This window comes from Caloenas nicobarica, chromosome 1, assembly GCF_036013445.1.
Source record: "Caloenas nicobarica isolate bCalNic1 chromosome 1, bCalNic1.hap1, whole genome shotgun sequence".
Classification (NCBI taxonomy): Eukaryota; Metazoa; Chordata; class Aves; order Columbiformes; family Columbidae; genus Caloenas; species Caloenas nicobarica.
In genome coordinates, this window is record NC_088245.1 from 47,258,895 (window position 1) to 47,279,370 (window position 20,476).

General features: G+C 42.1%; 1 protein-coding gene across 3 annotated transcripts; it reads left to right on the forward strand.

Moving 5' to 3' along the window:
* Positions 1–672: 672 nt before the first annotated feature.
* USP44 (ubiquitin specific peptidase 44) lies at positions 673–19,910 on the forward strand. 3 transcript variants are annotated; one of them, XM_065640583.1, is made up of 6 exons: positions 673–760; positions 6,196–7,704; positions 17,389–17,587; positions 18,055–18,163; positions 18,961–19,166; positions 19,576–19,910. In XM_065640583.1, exons 2-6 carry the CDS (start codon positions 6,271–6,273, stop codon positions 19,773–19,775), a joined length of 2,148 nt encoding a protein of 715 aa, XP_065496655.1. In that variant the 5' UTR covers positions 673–760; positions 6,196–6,270; the 3' UTR covers positions 19,776–19,910. The 3 variants fall into 3 exon arrangements, with proteins under 3 accessions (XP_065496655.1, XP_065496657.1, XP_065496656.1); XM_065640585.1 differs by having other exon boundaries at positions 18,097–18,163; XM_065640584.1 differs by lacking the exon at positions 673–760 and adding an exon at positions 1,009–1,044.
* Positions 19,911–20,476: the final 566 nt, after the last annotated feature.

Genomic DNA, 20,476 nt, shown 5'->3' on the forward strand with positions numbered 1-20,476 from the left:
AGAACTGGAAATGAGCTAAAAAGAGCTGGCTGCGTTTCAGAAACTTCAGTTTCAAAAGGACCAGTGTAAAGATGCGTCTAGTTTACAAAATAGGACATCTGCAGGATGTGAGTTTACAAGTTTTTGCTTATTTAAGTTTCTGTAGTGAAACCTGAGCCTGAAAAAGTACTTGATAGTTGGGTAACAGGGGCCTGGTAAGAGCTGGGTTGTTTTTTGTGTGAGCTGCTTTGCAGAAGTCTCCACAAGCAGCACACGTGGAGAGTACATGAAGGAGTTTGAGGTCCCCTCTAAAGCGTGTTTGACCGTCACGTTTGGGCAGCCCGACCCCCGGCAGCGCTGGGGCCAGGAGTGGCTCCTGCCAGCACCGGCGAGCCGGGGGAGAAACGTCGGAAAGAAATTAAGGAGGAAACGTGCTGCGGGCAAGCCCCAGGCGCCCCTTCTTCCCGGTACGGTACAGACCCGCCTGAGGGAAAACAGGTGCCCAGCGGGGACACGCCGGGAGCAGCGGCGGCCCCTCGGGAACCGGCTCCGGACGCCCGCCCGCCGTGCGAGGCCAGCGGCCCCGCCGCTCCCCGCCCGCCTTCGTGCGCCCGGCCCCGTGGGACCGGCCCGCTTGGTCCGGCCGCGGGCCGGCGGCGGGCGGGGGAGGCCGGGGGAGGTGGGAGGAGACGTGGGAAGTGCTTCGGTTGCCACTACAAATCTGGTGACAGACCCGCCGCCGGCACATGGCGATCGGCGCTTCCCGCCCCGCGCTCGGCAGGTGGGTGCGGGGCAGCGGCGCGGGTCGGGCCGGGTGTGTGCGGGGGACTAGGGGGGTGCCCGGCGGCGCTCCCCCGCCGGCTCCACGCTCTCGTTTCCCCGCGGACCCCCTGACGCCCGCTCCCCGCCCGTGGGCCGGCGGCCGCGCCTGGGGGGGGAGCGGGGATGCCCGCGGCGGGGCCGAGGTGTGGGGGCGGCCTCCGCGCGGCGCTGACGTCGCCGAGGGGCCGCTCCGAGGAGGCTGCGGCTCGGGGCGCCCAAGATGGCGGCGGCGGCGGGTGACGGGTGCGTGCGGGGGCGGGCGGCGGGAGCGGGACGGCGGCTCTGTCACCGCGCCGCCCGGGGACGGCCGGGGGGAGCCCCGCGGGGGCCGGCGGCACCTCTTCCCCCGGGGAAGGGGCAGTAGTGGCGGCGCGGTGCCCTCGGAGGGGCACCTGAGGAGGCACCGCTCGTTGCCGCGGGGGCGGGAGCCCCGCTCGGCGGCGGCCGTAGGATCGGCTGTAGCGGGGCAGCGGGCCCGCCGGGCCCGTCCTCCCCCGGCTCCCCGCCGCGCTCGGTGTGTGGCGGGCAGCCCCTGCGCGGGGCCCGGTCCCCTCCCCTGTCCCGGCGGTGAGGGAGGCCGGGGGGAGCAGGAGGGGGTGGCGGGGGGGGCCGGCCGCTCGGGTCCCCTGCGCGCCGCTCGTTGCCGGCGACAGTCGCGCCGTGTCGCGGGGCGCTGGGACGCGCCGGAGCTTCCCTGCGAAACAGCCGTGGGCGCGCTCGCCCCGCCGTCCCACGGCACCGAGCCGCGGGTGGGCTCGGCTGGGGCGCATGCACTTGCCATTGCTGTCACAGCAGGAGCCCGGCGGTGTCCCGGGAGCTGTCACAGAGGCTTATTTTTCCTAAACTGTCAGGTGTAAATCCAGACTCATAAGGAGCGCCGCGTTTTTCATGCTTCTGTGGAAGCGCTTCAATCCGAACTGTTTGTTTACCTCGAATGCTCAACTGCAGGAAATGCGGTTATGTGCAATGAGATACATTGTAGTGTAGATACAATGTAGTGCTGTACCGGTGTCTGGTGCGCTGGGGTGAGTGGCTACTTCTGGGCAGCAGACTGGATATACATTCCTGAGCTGGCAAAAAAAAAAAAAAAAAAGAGGAAAAAAAAAGTTGAATAACGATCTGTATCGCTTCAAAGAAAGGACGCTGAGAGTTTTCTTGTCAAAGGCTGTACCGTTAAAAATCGGAAACAATTCACAAAATTTATTTTTGAAGTGCTGCTTTGATTTTTACTGTTAGGATTTTTTACTGTTATGCCTGCAGGACTGTACTGCAGCTTGAAGTTATGCACATCAGTGTTTTGTTGTTGTTTTAAATGTTGAAGGAGGTAGTAAAGCAGTACATCTGCCTTTTAGTTAGCGTACTTGTTATCTAAAACGTTGAGTTGTTAAAAGTACCCATGATTCCTGTTTTTTTCAGATATTAAACAGGTACTTTGAACTTACTGAAAATCAGTTGATAAACTGTCATCTGATTAAAAGCCAGAATATTAACAGGACGCACGAGCACACAAAAGTATATATATACATATATATTTATATTAGTAAAACTATGTACTGAACTTCTAGTCGAGCACTTGAAGTAGACTGATTTTTCATTTACATGCCAAGCAATTAATTGCGGAAGTAACTCGGGGCAAAATATTTCCTTTTGTTTACATTCGGAGTTAAAATGCTAAAATTTAGCAGCTGCGCAGATTAATCTTAATATTTTGTTTACATGGACCACAAATGGAAGAAAAATATCTATTTTCTTGTTTTCTAGGCTGTTGTTTTTTTAATATCGAGCACTTTTTCACCTGATGAGTTACCCAAAATGTACATTTTGCCAGGCATTCTTCAGTCAAGCCAAGGAAACTAGCATGTTAACAAGGTTAAAATATGGCTCAATGAAAAAAAAATATCCCGTATATCGTTACTTCCAGCTTGTAAAGCTTTGGTGCAAGGAAAGACTTTCGTATATCTGTTTTCCCAGACAACTTAATGCTTTCAGCAGTGCTATTCTGGATGTTAGTGCTTGTTATTTTGCTTACCACAGCGCAGGTCTGTGCTAAGAACACGGAGGGGGGGCTTGATCCCTGAAGTGCTGGTCAACTAATTCACAGTTTCTTTGTGTGTGTGCACGGAACTGAACCTCGGGAGAGAAGAATGGAGAAACTACCGCTGAATAACTTTCTTTAGGGAATTTTGACGTTGGAGCATTTGCTTCTACTATTTTATTCCAGCTGCGGATTTCTAGTAGGCATGGGAACGAGTATGCAGTGGTTTTTAGGTTTCTCCACCATTGTATGTCACTTCACTCCTGCTTTTCCCTGAGCTATTCTATCTGTCTTGTCTAAGGTGAAGTTTTTACATTTTGTGACCCGATACTTCAGTGCTCCACATCGTAAAACATTTGTGCTGTCTGTGTGCTGCATGACATTCAGCTGAAGTTTTCTTGGTTTCAGTTCTGTACTTTTCACATCTTCGCAGTCTCCTCATGTATTTCTGTCTTTTTGACCCAACTCTGCATTTTGATTTCTTCACATTTTCTTCGAAGAAAGACTTCTCCTCCCATGGCAAGATATTTCCTCCCCCTCCCCCCTTTCCACCCCGGCTCCTTTCTCTACACATCGATGTAGGTGGGAGAATGTCATGCTGGCTTGGTTGCTGATGGGAGAGCTGGGGTTTTAGGTTTTTTTTTCTCTCCAAGGCGCTGATCTTGCGCTTTCATAGAATCATGTTGTTTTTGCATGAAGAGCTTGATTGTGGAGCCCTGGTTTACACAGTAGTCATCCTGAAATCAGCAGACACAGTTTTGTCCTCAGTCTGATATCACTTACATTGAAGCATGTAAGTAGTTTCACCCTTGATAATATTTTTAAGTGGAGAAAAATGCATTTTTTTGACCATATAATATTTTAAAAGAAGGAAAAATTAGGCACAATGTTCACAGTGTCTTTAACAAAACCAGAAAGGGTCGACCTGTCAGACTCCTGACTGTCAGCATTGCTATATGGGACAGTCCTGTGGGAAGGCAGGGTTTAGTGTTGTTTTCTGGCCTGCCGGAAAGGACCGTTACTAATACGCTATGCAGGAAAATCTATTTCTGTTAGCCCAAAAACACAAAGATGAGTCTCACCTCTTAAAATCCTGTCTACTGTATTTAATTCTTGCAGCACACTTTACATAGTTATTACTTTAATATTCCAGGAGGAATTAACATACATATTTCAATTCTGGAATTTATGTGAGTTTTATCAGTGTTAGAAAAGCTCAGCTTTGTTGGGCAAAACAGGTTGTCAGACTAGGAGAAGACATGGGGTAAAGCTAGTGGTCTTATTGATAAAGACAGTCTAAAAAAGCAAACTTAGTGTGCACAACCATTTGTAAAAGAATCTCATTAGCAGCCTATGAATAGACTGCCATTTAAAAGGAATTAATGTTATGGATGCTAGCAAGCTGAAGAAGTTCAGCAAGCCATTATTTTTGTGATCTGTTGACCACAGCACACGAGTGATCTCGACCCCCCGTGATACACTATGGCTGGTATTTAATCTGGGAATTACTGAATGGGTACCAGAGGTCATGGCACCTGAGATTCTTCAGTGCAGTGAGTAGGGACTGAAGACAACTCTTAAAATAAGTCAAATGGGAATGATTAATGTGGACATGTAAAACAGCGTACACTGTAGCAGTTGCACTACAGCTGGCTCAACCTTTACTGCGTTGCAGAATAAGACCTGCACAATACACGCGATGCTGGCTGCTGGCTGTGTGCTTAGAGAGTCATTATAGCTCTTATGCTGGTATCTGTAGTGTAACATTTTAAGGGGCACTATCCGTGGGCCAGTTAACCAATCAAAGACTTTTTTGTTAAATCTTTTAACTACAGTTTTTATCTATGTACCAGATGAAAAAGACATCTGCTTTCTTATCCACCTGCAACCTTTTACCTGTTTCCCTTCCTTGACAATGTCATGTCATTGCTTATTAGGGTTCCCTCAATCTAATGCTTATTCTAACCCAGACATCTGTTCTAAACTGAGTAACCTATTCTTGTGTATTTCAGAACTGTAAAATGGAGAAACAGGGTAATAGCTGGACTATAATCTTTTGGGTTTCATCTGGTAAGCACTGTGCTTAATGATACTGGTGCTGTGTGCTATTTGTTCCTTCTAATCAGTGACATCCTGAGCACAAACACCTCAAATCAAATATAATTGCTTCCTGATGCATCATTTGCGTCTAGATGATATCTCTCAGCTAGAGATAGTCAAAAGAAAGATGGTAAGAACATAAAGAAAGAATGAATCATAGTCTCTTTATTTTTTGTTAGTCAGAGCCTGCCTATTTGTTTCAGGTAAATGCACCTTACAGGAGAAAGCAAATACAGTAGCTTTGAAAAAATAAATGCTACCACGTAAACTTATTTAAATTATGTAAGCCAGTGTTAGTCAAATTTTTAAGACATGGATTAGAAACATCTGTTCAAAATGCAGATTTTTATAAAGTTTGCAGCAACTGAGGTAGATATCTAATGGTATTCCTGACTTCTGAAGAAATCAAGTTCTGCTTTTCCTTGTCACACTTTTTCTTTCAGAGGTGTTAGGATGACATATTGCAATGTAGTTATTGAAGATACATTATTGTAGAAAGCACTGGTATAATGGGCTTGCCTGAGCACAAAGGTGCAGTGATTTAATTAAAGGTGTGGTTTAATTAAGGGTTTGAGTTGTATAAAGCCTCATTTGTCTGAACTGTTGGCACTGTGTAAACATAATAAATCTAAGTGAACTTTGCACTTCTGCACCTGTATGCTTTGGGGTAGAATTAATAGGAACATTTTAGAGTCACACAATGTTTTGGATTCAAAAGGACCTTTAAAGATCACCTAGTCCAACCCTCCTGCTGTGGGCAGGGACACCTTCTGCTAGACCAGGTTGCTCAGAGCCCCATCCAGCCTGACTTTGAACACTTCAGTGATGGGGCATCCACAATTTCTCTGGGTAGCCTGTTCCATTTTGAGTTAGTCTCCAAACTCTGTAACAGTGTATTTTAACTAAATCAGTGCTCCTTAAAAAAAAAAAAACAAAAAAACCAAAACCAACAGCAACATCAAACAAAACCAGGCCTAACCTGAAGGGTAGCTAGTACGTTTCAGTCCTGAGCCAGAAGGTACTGGGAATATAAACAGTGGTATTCAGACCATTTAGGCTCAACGTGGAACTGCTGTTGGTAATGTTGATGTGGCTTCATATAACTGACTGCCTTTATGTGTTTGGTGGGACTTAGTTGAATGGAGATCATGATCTTAACTTCAAGTATGAGTTTGGTATACTGATACCTGTGAAAGTGATACAGTTGGGTATATATCTACTTTAACTTATAGTGGTTTTGTTTCTGTTTTTTGTTGCAGATTGAAACATCATGGACAGAAAATAGTTTGGACCATGTGTTTTGCTAGCCTATCTCTGCAATTTCGGTTTTAACAATGGATAAGTGTAAGCACATAGGACGTCTGCGGCTGGCCCAAGACCACTCCATTCTGAATCCTCAGAAATGGCATTGCATGGACTGCAATACCACCGAATCGGTGTGGGCATGCCTCAGCTGCTCGCATGTGGCGTGTGGAAGATACATTGAAGAACATGCACTAAAGCACTTTCAGGAGAGCAGTCACCCAGTGGCATTGGAAGTAAATGAGCTGTATGTTTTCTGTTATCTCTGCGATGATTATGTTCTTAACGATAACGCAACTGGTGATTTAAAACTGTTGCGAAGTACGTTAAGTGCAATCAAGAGTCAAAACTATGAGTGCACTACTCGAAGTGGGAGGATTCTGCGTTCTATGGGTACAAGTGATGATCCTTACCTTTCACATGGCAGTGCCCAAGCCTGGCTTCGGAATGAAGACCGCATGTTCACAGCTCTCTGGCACCGAAGGCGTGCATTACTGGGCAAAATATTCAGGTCGTGGCTTGAGTTGACACCTACTGGAAAAAAGATTTTGGAAGAAGAAAGGCGTCAGGAAGAAGCAGAGGAAAGAAGGGACAAAGCTAGGAAAAGAAGGCAAGAACGAAAGCGTGAGTTGAAAGCAGAGATGGAAAAGATGCCTCCGAGAAAGAGCAGTCGTTTACAAAATCAAATAGGAATGTCCTCAAAACCAGCACCCTGCCTGCAAAAAACATCACAGAACATGGAATCTGTGACAGAGATGAAAGAAACGTATACCTCAGGTGAAGTAAGACTGAAAAAAGTAAGTGACTCTCCTATTAAGCGAAGGCCCACGGTGACTCCTGGGATAACAGGACTGAGAAACCTGGGAAATACATGCTATATGAATTCTATCCTGCAGGTATTAAGTCATTTACTTATTTTTCGAGAGTGCTTTTTAAAGCTTGATCTCAACCAAACTCAGGAACTGCTGGCAACAGCAAGCAGTGGTAAAACCAGATCTTCATCTAAACACCTGTCAAAAAATGCCTCAACTTTACATGTGAATGAGAACCAAGAGAAAGTAAAGGGATCATCTTCTGTGAGACGGCCTAGTTTATCCTCTGGATTAAGTGGGGGAGCATCAAAAAGTAGAAATATGGAACTTATTCAGCCCAGGGAGCCCAGTTCAAAGCATATTTCTCTCTGTCATGAGCTGCATACTTTGTTCCAAGTTATGTGGTCTGGCAAATGGGCACTGGTGTCTCCTTTTGCCATGCTTCATTCTGTGTGGAGACTAATTCCAGCCTTCAGAGGATATGCCCAACAAGATGCTCAGGAATTTCTCTGTGAACTTTTGGATAAAGTGCAGCAGGAACTGGAGACTACGGGGACCAGATACCCAGCTCTCATCCCTGCTTCTCAAAGAAAACTTATAAAACAAGTGTTGAATGTGGTTAACAACATTTTTCATGGACAGCTATTAAGTCAGGTATGTTTTATGATTTTTTTTTTTTTAAGCTGTGTAATGGTTTGTAGTCACAGATTTAAACTGGTCAGTGATGGTCATACTTCAAAGGTTAATAAATGTATAACTACTGAGGAGGGATTGGAAGGATATAATACACAAAATTTCAGAGCAAAGGTCATTTGAGTACTTCTAAAACTTTGAATAGAAGAGTCACCTGATACACATTAAAGTGTTACATTTGATATTTTAAAGCAAACCTTTATGACTATTGAGAAATATTTATCTTTGCTCTTAAGCACCAACTAATTTGCAGGAATAAAAAATTTGCAATCTTAAGCATCTAGCTTGTCACAATAGTGATACTAGATAAAAAGTGTTAAGGAAAGTGTTAATCTCGTCTGAGCAGAAACTGATTAAGTAATGGTTACCAAGCCAGGTATTATTTCAGTTTTACGGCTTGAATTTGAGATTCTTTACTACAGAGTATTTGCATGTCATTATGCTATGTACGGAGAATACTAATACTTCTTTTCTGTTACAACATAAAGATACAGAAGGCTCTGTCAACACAGGAACCAAATTTGTGAGGTGGAGGCAACGACTGTTTTCCCTTTTTCCTCCCTGATTACCCTCCTGTTTTCTTCTTCTTCTTCTCGGCTTCCCGTTAAGTACATCAGTGTGTCCGCTTACTATTATGCATATCCCAACTGTGTGTGTAGAAATGTCTGACAACTGACCGAACAAACGAATGCTGGCTTATGTTGAATTAATCTAAAAACTAACCACATTGCAGCAGGAACAGAGGTTGAGCCGGTCTTGCCCCCTGGAATTGGTCTTATTATGCATGCACACGTTGCTGACGGAGTGCAGAAGCGTTTAATGGATACATTGTGTAAAAGAGTAGAGATTTAACACAAATTAACAAAAAGGTGGATGTTCCCCTTTTTCTGATTGTTTGATGGTGTAACATTTCAGTATGTGACACCAGAAATCCAAGTGGTTTTTGACTAAAGTAGGATTGTTTACTTCTATGATATCTATAAAATTTATAATAAGATAACAGGACTTTTAGAGTTGTTTGCAGCATATCTTAGCTTTAGGTCATGTTAAGTTTCATGTAACTACTAGAAATTATTATATCTACTATTAAAAGCAGATCATTCTCTGTGTTCCATTTGGCCCAGTGTAAGAACGTTTCTGTGGTATATATCTTTTCCTTGAGGTAGTTAATATATCTTGTATCAGCATTGTAACTGTCTTGGATATTATGCCATTAAAGCTTTCTATTTTAAAATCGTAGTCCTCTCCACAATAGTGATTTTTGTTATTAAAAAAAGAAATTGCTTAAGTATACTGGCACGGCTTGGTTGCATTCCAAGCCTTCTAACCGGACTCATTTTTGGAAGAATTTTCAAGGCTCTGAAGACACTAAGCATAATTTTAGCAGTACCACATCATTTACATGTTTTTGGCTCTATTATGTGAAAAGGCTTGTGACTATTATAGAAACCCTGCCACCTTCCTGAAACCAGGGAGGGGTCTAGTGATGATTCACTCAAGCGTCAGTGAGTAAGACTGAGAGGGAATTAAACAGTTTCGAGCTATCCTGTGACTTCTGTGACTACAGCACACAGCTCTTTTACTGCAGCTGATCAATGTCTGCGTGCAAAATACAGCCTTGATGAGCTTGAGAATGTTTCTAAGTGAGAGAAACAAGGTGAAGAGAATTGAGGCAGTTTTATCCGCAGGAATTTCTCCCTGGCTCATTAGGCAGTTCCCACAGCCAGCGTCCAACACTAATGTTTCCTTTGTCTTCTTCCATTCCTTTGTTCCAGTTTAGTCTTCACTAGTGCTTCTGAGCATGATAAATATTGAAAGCAAAAGGTAACCCCTGAAGATTTACGTTTTCTCCTTGATTAAATTGATTCAGGTCATCTTAATGATTCAGACCCCAGTGTTTGCACAGGGAAGGAGGAGCTTTCAGAACTCTACTAGGCCATTGCTTTCCTCAGTAAGATTTCTGCATCATGATTTTGCTAGGTGTTTGTCAGAACTGGCACCAACTGCTATAATAACATTAACAAAAAAAAGTTATTAAAACATCCATGCAGGGCTGAAGAAAAATATAAAAGAGTTCTTGCTGTATCACCACATCTTTGACAGTGTTATCTCTTAATAGCAAGGAGTGTACGCTCTGTCCTTGTAGGCTTAACTTTACCTATAAGCTGTACCAGTATTACAGTTTCTCTCTAGAAGATAGTTGGAGCCACAGCCTGCTGCATTTATTAAAAATAGGATGGGATTTTAGTCTAGAGTATTGTATAAATTACTTTGTAATTCAGTGAATAAGGGTAACTGAGAAGCTTGTTTCTGTGCAGCAGTTGTCTTCTGGCTTAGGATCACTAAAAAGTTATCACATGTACTATCCCTTTGTACTGAAAGTGTTAGTTAAAGACATTTGATTCTGTGAGATACTCCAGTGCAGTGAAGTCAGTCTTGACCTTCAAACCTCAGGAATACTATGAACTGCTCTTGCTACAGCACACAGATCACTTACAAAGCAGATAAGCTGTATGTTTACTTAGGTTTCACATTGCTTTCATATGTGCAATAAAACATTTTCCCTCCTCTTCTAGCTGTCTATTTTAACTTAAGGGGAAGTAATAATCCTGAGTTTGCTATTGGTATGTTGCCATTGAAACGGCTGCCTTGTTCAGCACTGCAACTAAATTTAGAATATAAGATTAAGAAAGGAGAAAATTCGGTGTGTGAGATTTTATGCAGATTACTCTTTAATAACTAGAAAAAGCTTTAGGTGATGTCAAAACAATCACACCTTTTATATGACTTAGTTGGTTTTGTTTTGTTGTGTTCTCAGCTGATTTGAAATAAGTCTTCCTCGTCTACTACTTGAAATCTTTGTGTTTTATGGAATACTAAACTATAGGTAATGAGTAATGCCAGGAATAGCATGGGTGGATTGCCTGTTGACTTCTTTTTATTCTTATCTATTTATTCATACCAATAACCTTTTTAGGACTACAGCTTCTTACTCGCAGTACAGACTGTGAAACTTCAGTACCAAATACATCTAAGGGAAGTGAAGATACAATATGTAGTTACAAGACCCTTCCCCTCTATTCTTTCCTTTTTCACATGCTAGTCTTCCTTCAGTGATTACCTCAAGAAAGTTGTACTATAGCAGTTCCTGGGCAAAGGAGTCTGTGTCTTGTAAACCTGTGCTTTCAGGGGCAGATCTGCTGGAGCAGCGGCTCCTCCCTCTCAACCCAATTGGGACTGTAAGCAGACGCCAATATGTCTATTAAAGTCGTAGTTTTTTCAGTCCCTCAGTGCTTGTACTCTTGTGGAAGGTACTCGCTTCTTTTCTCCAGGCTGAACACTCCCTGCTCACTCAACCCGTCCTATGTCAGATGCTCCAAGCCCTTTCATCATCTTCCTGGCCCTTTGCTGGACTCCCTCCAGTAAGTCTGTATCTTGTACTGGGAGGGGCAGCACTGGATCCAGCCCTGCAGCTGTGTCTGACCAGGGCTGAGCAGAAGGCAGGGATCACCTCCCTGGACCTGCTGGCGATGCTCTGCTGCACACAGCCCCGGAGGCTGTTGGCCTGCTTGGCCATCAGGGCGTCTTGCTGGCTCACGGTCAGCTTGTTCATCAAGACCTTCTCTGGGGAACTGCTTTGGCTGTTGGCCTGCTTGGCCGTCAGGGAACCTTGCTGGCTCATGGTCAGCTTGTTCATCAAGACCTCTGGGGAGCTGCTTCCCTGTCTGCACTGGTGCCTGGGGTTATTCCTGCCTGGGTGACATTTCTCTTTGTTGAACTGTAGAGGTTCCTGTTTCCCCAGCCTGTCCCTCTCCCTCTGGAAGGCAGCACAACCCTCTGCTGTATCAGCCACTCCGCATAGGTTTATGTCATCTGCAAACTTGCTGGGGTTTTAAAATAGTTTGCTCAGGTATCGATCCCTGGGGTACACCACTATGGCTGGGCTCCAGCAGCATTTTATGCTGCTGACCACAACCCGTTGAACCTGGCAGCTCAGTCAGTTTTCAGTCAGCCTCGCTGTCTGTTTATCCAGCCTGCACTTCATTTTTTCTGTGAGGATGTTATGGGATACAGTGTTGAAAGCCTCACTGAAGATGAACAACATCCCTTGTTTTCCACTCATCCACTGGTTATCTCTACCTGTCATCTCATTGTAGGAAGAAGGCCAGCAGGTTGGTCAAGCATTATTTTCCCATCATAAATCGGTGGTGCCTGCTTCCAATCATCATCTTATTCTTAATACCTTTGGAAATGATTTCCAGGTTTTGTTCCATCAGCCTTCCCGCAGATCAAGGTGGTGTTGGCTGACTTGTAGTTCCCCAGATCCTCCTCCTCGAAGACAGGAGTGTCGCTTTCTTCATGTCTTCCCCTGATTGCCATGACCTTGCCAGGACCTTTCGAAGAAAAAGAGCGACCTTGCAACATCATCAGCCAGCTCCCTCTAACAGTTTAATCAGGGATAGCTTCTAATTCAAAGCAAACTGATGGAGAAGGGCAATCAGTATTTTCCGTGGCTAAAAAAAGACCCAGTAAGGGAAGGGAAAAAATAAGGTTTATGCTGATTTATGTGAAAGCTGCATGAGTACCTAATTAAAGGAAAAAAATCAATGTTGAATTATGAATGTAGTGTTTTACTGAACTGGCACTTGTTGCAAACAGTAAGTAGTTGTTGATGATTTCTTTATAGAGTGCTGTTGAGTAAATTCAGATTTATTGTAAGTGATCAAAGAAATGCCTAGCCAATGTCATTTTAAAGTCTTTTTAGAGTGGTGAGGGACCCTGTAGAAACTATTTGGGGTGACTTTTGGAAGTCTCTTGTGAGGATTCCACTGCTTTTGAATGTGGTGCCTTAGGCAAAGCTCTTTGCCTAGATTTCTGTTCCAGCAACACCAAACATAGCAGTGAAAGGGAAGAGCAGTGGCTGTACTGATTTAGTAACGAGTTTCCTCTGCAAATTAGTTACCGTTTCTTCTTAGGACAAACTTATCTTGTGAGGTTTTTTCCCAATAACTCACCATTTATTATAGCAAAGCCTAGTACAAACTAGCTTTTGATATCTTAAAAAAAAAAGGTTTGATTACTTCCCGATCATATTTAAGATGGAATCTGAGCAAAATGCCTCCCCTCAGCCCTGCTCAGCATGGCAGAATTACAGTGTGCAGTGCTCAGAGAAATGAGTATGTCAAGACCCGGTGAGTGATGTAGATTCTAACCAATGTAAACTATGTTTGAAGTTTTAAAAGGCAGTACCTCTCTTTGCAAGTCCTGCACCATTTACTCGTTCAACCAGCGTGTTTCAGGAGAGATTGGCTGAGAGAGGGGGAAATGTGCAATTTTGAGTTGTTTGAAGGCTTTCAGTTTTGGGTAGTATGCTGTGAGTTAAAGTCTGGGGGAGAATGCTGCGGCTGGCTTGTGCAGTGCTGGGTGTTAAATCTCCCACTGAATAGACTACTAAAGACTATGAGAATTTCAGGTAGGTGATTGGAGGATTTCCACTTAAAACGGGCCACGACCTCTATACTGACTTCTATATTCTGGTATTAGTCTCTGTGCTTTTATGATATGTGTAGCCTGAATGACAAAATGGTTGTCAAGTTGCTTTCCAACTAGATGAAGGTGACATTTTAAGTTAATCTATAGGAGGCCATTGAATCACAGACCACGGTTTGTTGTGGTTATGCTTATGTTATTCTGTTAAACAGATACAGATCATTTTGGTGATGCTCATCACTTTAAGTTTAGGCTTTTTTGTAGCTGAAGAAATACAGTGTGGACTGTCACGTGGAATTCCGTATTATAGCAGTATCCTTGAAATCCCTTCTACTTGGATTACTTTGCTGTGGAAAAATTCAATTACTACTCTTTCTAAGTATGTCTCATATAGTAAAAATTTAAGCAGTAGTGACAGCACAAAAATGGGACTGGCTGTTTTACTGTTCTTAAAAACCAAAAAAGAATTAGAGCAGAGATGGTAACAGTTGTCTTTCTTCCATGCAAGCTCAGGGAACGTAGGCAAAACAGCTGCTGATGGAGTTGGCTTCTTCTGCGGCAATATGTTAACGATTTTCTTTGGCTGCATTTAGGCTGAACGCCATCGGGGCAGTGGCTGTCCGTCAAATTGTTGTGGGCACAATGATGCTTGTCTGAGTGGCCTCCATGCTTAGCTTGAGTCAAGCAATCTGATCCAGCTCTTTTCAGTCTGGCCTTTGGCCCATGATTGAATACTGAGCTTTAACCAGACAATTGTATATAGTACCCGTGTTTCAAGGCGTGAGAGGGTGGCCAGGGCAGAACATAAGGTAGAGTTTGCAGACTAGCTAAAAACAGTAATTTACTTGCTTTGAGGTAATGTAAACTTCTCATCTAGCTCTGCTATAAGTGACAGCATGAAGGCTTCTTAAAATAGCATTTATGGAATATAATGAGGAGGTGAAATAAAATTCTAAATTTGTAAAAAGATAAACGTCACTAACCACATTGCTAGAGCAGACTCGCTTCCTGATTACTATTGTGTATACTCATACCATAAAAAGTTTCATTGGACAGATACAATTTTTTTTTCTAGCCTTTTGAGTTCATGTTTGAGGTTTGTTTTGGTTTGTTTTTTTATAAACACCGCACATCTTGTTCAACTATTTATACAATTTCAGTGCTTTTCATGAAAAAAAAAATCCGGGTTGCACTGTGTGAATGGTAGTGGGGCACGAGATAAAGGAGTCTCATTTGGGACAGAAAGAGAAGCGATGGGGGTGTTGTACAGGCTGTGCTGATGGACAGGCCCAGTGCAGATGGATTCCACAGAAGGGCAGGGATCCTCCTTCTTGTGGAGTAATCCAATTTGTAAGCTCCGGCCTGGCTAAGAAAAACACTTCCAACCTTTGTTCCAGCCCTGATTTACCTCCTGAGTGAGAGTGTGCACAGGAGCAGTTAGTGCACAGCGGTTGATATGGTTGGGTGGACGCCTATCCAAATACGTCGGGTTATTTGGCTGTTGGCAAATACGCAAATCCCAGATAACTCTTAAGAGTTTAACTCCGCTGCAGCGTCATGGGGTGGAGGGGTGCCTGGCATTTGAGGAAATGAGCACTGATACAGAGCTGCGCAGGATTTTGTCAACACAAATCTGCTTTGCTCACAGTTGCTTGACGAGATGAGAAGCAGCACTATTACATCAGTTTAACTTTTTTGAAAGGCAGAAGTTGGAAGCTGGAGCAATTATTTTTTTTTTCTTTGGGATAGTCCTTATTAACTAGTTGGGAAAGAGGATCTTAAAATAATTTAGATTGTTAGCATTACACACTAAATTTAAAACTTCAGAACTTGTTAAAATTGTCTATAGTTAGTTCATGTATGGACTTCATCCTGAGCCCATTAATCTTCAGCGTGCATTCATGCGCAACAAATTCTCAAGTAACTCGTCAATTAAATAAACTTTTGGCCCAACAAAATCACCCATTTGTACAGCACAAATCTATTAGTCATTCTGTGTTTATGCTGGAGTTAGCTTGAACTGTGGCCAAACATATCATTTTGTCTCCAAGTCTAGATTCCAGCTCTGAATTACTAATAGTTTGTGGCTTTGAAACATTGCCAGATGTTAGCAGTTACAAAAGAAGCTCCTGTCAGTGTAAATTAGAACAGAAGATTCTCCTCTTTTCTGCCATGTAAGTTCAAAGTTTTGTTTTCTAAGAACAAAACAGTGGCATTTCCTCCTCCTTAGAACTTAAAGCAACTAGCAGCTTTCCTACGGCCCTGCTGAACACGTGTGCTGGTACACAAATACCCACATGCATTAGGTAGCTAATGCATAGATTATGGATAAGCTGTTGTAGCTAATGAATGCGTTAAATAATTACTCAAAAGAACACCTAGGAAGAAGGTGGTATAAGGTGACAGATCATGAAATAACAGACGAGGCAGGGTGAATAATTACATAACAGCAAAACTTCGAAGGAAAATAAAAGAGCTCTTGAACAAAACTGAGTGTATTTTTACACTTGATTAGGCGTACTAACCTAACTGAAGAGAACGACACTGAATTTATGTAGAACAGCAACATGAAGGCGTGCCTGTGAAATAACCGTATTTGGATCCCTCGTGGATTTTCATTCCTTTATTACTACGTCTTTGTATTAGTTGTTCCAAATAACTTGTGGTGGTTTCCTAAACAGGAAGCATGCTTATAGAGATTTAATTGGGCAATTGTTTACCCTTGTGGTGCAGACTTAAGGAGATATTTGATATTTCTTTTACTGTTAAACATGAGTGGTGATGTCTCATCACACCTGCCTGTTATTCTGAGCTGATAAATAGCAGTATCTTGACAGCAGGTCCTGTGTGAAAATTTTGAGTTCCTTGAATCTTTTTAGAGGGAAAGTTTAGTTGCTGGGGAAGGGGTCTGGAACATGCTGTCTGCTTCTGGAAGTTCTGTCAAAGCTGGCTATCTGAACCCAATTGAAATTCAGCTTATTTTCAGAATGCTTCTTTTCTAGAGCAGTGAGGTTGGAGCTGATTGAGTTAGTGGTCAACTACAACTTTTAAGCAAGTAAATACATTAACAGTAGAAAACTCAGGTTACTCTTGAGGATTGTATTGTGCTTGGTTGCATTGAACATACCAAGGTGAACGTATCTTTAGTCTCAAACACACATACTCTTAATATTTAGTGGTATTTCTTTATAGCCTTTATGAACTGTGGTTGTTACAGTCTAAATGGAGTTTTCCTATTGCATAGTTTCAGCTGCTGATAGAAGTTACTCATCCACATGGATCGTGGAAGGGTGGAGGTCCTTTGGAGGAAAACTCAAATGACGTGACACTCTCCTACGAGCAGCTTGAGCTGGCATTTATAAAGCTGTGTTGTAAATCAACACCTGGTGTGTTGCTATTTCAGCTTAGAAGAGCTACTGCTTTAACGTACTTTCCTAAATATTGAATGTTATCATAAATTAATTGTCCCCTGCTGTATTATCTGCATTTTCCAGGTTGACTCACTTCACTTTTTGACATTTTATTTATGTTGTCTTACTGCTTGTCCTTTCCCTAGTGTGACGATGGATCCACTTACTGAAAGAAGAAATAAATTATTTTTACCTGTTCATTTTTCTTTGAAGAAGTCTGCTTCCTAATCCAGGCTTCCCTGGAAGACTTACAAAGTAAGAAGGATATGACTTTAAAATCCCCAGCTGTTGTTGTGGGTTTGTTTTGGTTTTGTTGGTTTTTAATTTTTTTTTAATTAACTTAAACTATAGTTTCTCTCTTTCATGTAATTTTTCCTTTTGGAGTGTTTCTGTTTTGGAGAAAAGACTTCCGAAACTCCCATCAGCTGCTTTCTCTTGGACAGTCCCAGGCCGACCGTTTTGACACTGCTTTTCTTTCTCAGTAAAACATAAGAACACTTACCTGTTTGTGGTAATAGCATTGGACATGCTGCTTCAGATAAAGGAAATTAGATGTGTCATTCCTTTTGTTAAATGACTGTGCCTTGGTTTTGGTTGCATCCGTTATCACTAGGAAATAAAATGATTTGGGTTTTTGTTGTGTTTTGTTTGGTTTGGTTTTTTTTTTTTTTGGAGCTATGTTATGGTACACTTTTAGCTAAGTAAGTTTTTGAGTGTAAGCAACTGGTGAAATATTGTTTTACAGGTTACATGTCTTGCCTGTGACAATAAATCCAATACTGTAGAACCTTTCTGGGACCTGTCTCTGGAGTTTCCTGAGAGGTATCACTGCAACGGCAAGGAGATGTCGTCTCAGTATCCGTGTCTGCTGACAGAAATGCTGGCCAAGTTTACAGAAACCGAAGCTTTGGAAGGAAAGATATATGCATGTGATCAGTGCAACAGTGAGTAAAGGCAGTATGTACTCAAGCATATGTTCTCTGTGTAAAATGTAAAGTAAACTGACAGTGAAAGTGTAGAAGAAAAATACTGAGTGTCTTAAAAGCATGTTGCAAACAAAGTCCTTATGTCCTGGTGTGGTCACTTGACAAGCTATTACCATGTAGAAGATGGAATTGTTCAAAGGAAGTTTTAAAGCGTGGTGCTTCTCTTTGATAAAGTCTGATCACACACTAGTGGGGGTTCTGATACTCATCAGCTTTTTTAATTAAGGTGACTAACCTGAGTGACCACAAGTATTTTATACTTGCATCATAAAATAATCCTTGCAAAGTGGTTCCTGGAGTGTATCCTTTTCAGGAGGCACATACAGGAGCTATTTAGGTCCATGCAAATTCGGTGGATTAATCTTAGACTTAAATACAGGGCTGTTATCAAGATTTGTATTGTGTAACTGTGTGTTTGGCCTCAGCAAAACGAAGGAAGTTTTCTTCTAAACCTGTTATACTCACAGAAGCTCAGAAGCAGCTTATGGTGTGTCGACTACCTCAGGTTCTCAGATTACACCTTAAACGGTTCAGGTAAGTGGTACCACATCAAAAAGTGTTGCAAACTGACCAATTCAGTCCCACTCTTCCATTGTTTAGGATCAGTGTTGTTCAGCATCAGTTTCATTTCTGTTGACTAGTATAATGAGAAATAGTTATTAGAAACTTCTTTTTCTTGTTTAATTTAAACATCAATGAGATATGCTGTAAGTAGAGAATGAAACTTTTGAATTGCAACTACTTGCTACTTTAATACCAAAATTGTGTCATCCTTTTTTTTCAATCAAAGCCTACTAACCTTGCTGGGAAGTCTGTTGGTAAAAATTAATCTGTGTTATCTTCAGGTAAATGCTCATGTTCACTAATGCACAAAGCGAGATTGTATTAAGTGAAAAATCTCATATTCATATAACCAAATACATTAATGCATTAGCCTGAGAGTAACGAAGTGGAGAGTGTCTCTGTGAATTCTTAGTCCGTGCATTAGTACAGAGTCTGTCCTGGATACAATGAGATACAAATGAGATAGAATAAATGAGAAATACCAATGAGGTAGATATAATACCTGGAAAGTACTTGCCACTCACCATTAAACAGATCTTAAAAAGGATATTTCAGAAGATGAGAATAGTAGGTACTATGGACACATTTTGTAAGGCCTTGAAATAAAGGAGAAGTGAAAGAGGAAGTCTAGAACTAAAAGCGTGCAAAGGTGCATTTATTTTGTGCATGAAGACAATAGTAAAAACTTGTTACGTTAAAACATCATTCAGAATGCTGTGTTCTTGCTTTGCAAAAAATGTAAGTTTTCATTCAACTTGACTTTCCAGGTGGTCAGGACGCAATCATCGTGAGAAGATTGGCGTGCACGTTCACTTTGATCAAATGCTGAACATGGAGCCTTATTGCTGCAGAGAGTCCCTCAAGTCCCTTCTACCTGACTGCTTCATCTACGACTTGTCTGCTGTGGTCATGCACCACGGGAAAGGATTTGGCTCAGGGCACTACACTGCCTACTGCTACAATTCAGAAGGAGGTAGGAGCCAGCAGTGAGAACAAGGAGAGTGGGAGAAAGGGGAGTTTGCAGTTTTGAACTGGTAAGCTTACGGAACTGATAAGCTTACTGCCTTTTTGCAAAAGCAAAAAGGAGTCATTTGTATGTAGCTGAACTGCCTGGACTGAGAACTGTAGTTCTGTAGACCAAATCTGTGCAGTTTTTGTATTGGCTCGTTAAACGTGTTCTGGCCATAAATTCATAAATCGGAGGAAGCCAAGCTCCAAGGCAGGTTTTTAAAATATAGAGGCAAATATAGCAGATCCACTGAAACGGTAGGATATCTCTACACAATTTGTTAAAGGGGACTCAGTAATTAATCACGAAATACAATGCAATCACCTCAAATCAGTATCCTGACGACTTTTTTTGGTGTATTTCTTCGCTGCAGGATTTTGGGTACACTGCAATGACTCGAAACTCAACATGTGCACTATGGAAGAAGTATGCAAGGCTCAAGCTTACATTTTGTTTTACAGCCAACGACTTACTCAGGCAAACAGACTCGGTAAAATACCATGTCCCAGCACAGCTGACAGTCAGCAGCACACAGAATTAGCTGACTGTTCCACGGACAACAGTAGCAGCTAATCCAAAGCCAGTTAACTGTGTGTATGGTAAAAGTCTGAATTGTCATAACTATATATTTTTAAATGAAATGAAAGTACAGTATTGTACTTTTTAACTTTTATTCTGTGTACAATGTTTATATACTTTCGTATTAGTTAAAGTACTCTTTACATTTGTTAGTAAAAGTTTTTATTGACAGTAAGTGACTTTCTAAGTACCTAGAATTTCAATACAGCTATTTTTTTAAGAAAAAGATTGCTATTTGCGTTTAACTCTTACCTCAGGCTGTTTTTTAAGCTGGTTTTGTATTTTGATAATCTTTTTTAATTGGTTTAGAAAAATGACTTGCAATAGGCAACTGATGTTTCAATGGTTAATTTTCTAAATATGCTTGTGTACATTTTATAGTATAGTTCCAATGATATCATGATTCTTACTGTCTGCAGGAATTGCTACTAAGTCTTAGAATATTCACATTTACCAACAAGGAATGTTTTACATGTCAAACAGTAACTGAACTTTTTGTAGGTAACTTTCTGTGTATTTTTCATGACTGAAGTGAAACTATTTTGCAAGCTTCAAGGGGATTACACTAACGATGCCTTGATAGAATTTTGTAAAATCTGAAATTGAGGAATTAGAGCCTGTACTTGTTTCCACGTAAGTATGTAAGAGGAGCATTTAAAAGCACAAGAATGTATCTTTACCAAGACTTCCATGTT

Excerpts from the sequence above, each read along its gene's own strand:
- USP44 (XM_065640583.1), top strand. The coding sequence starts at position 6,271 with ATGGATAAGTGTAAGCACATAGGACGTCTGCGGCTGGCCCAAGACCAC. Across the intron at positions 7,705-17,388 it reads ATGGACAGCTATTAAGTCAG|GTTACATGTCTTGCCTGTGA; the intron begins GTATGTTTTATG and ends ATTGTTTTACAG. Across the intron at positions 18,164-18,960 it reads TTACACCTTAAACGGTTCAG|GTGGTCAGGACGCAATCATC; the intron begins GTAAGTGGTACC and ends TTGACTTTCCAG.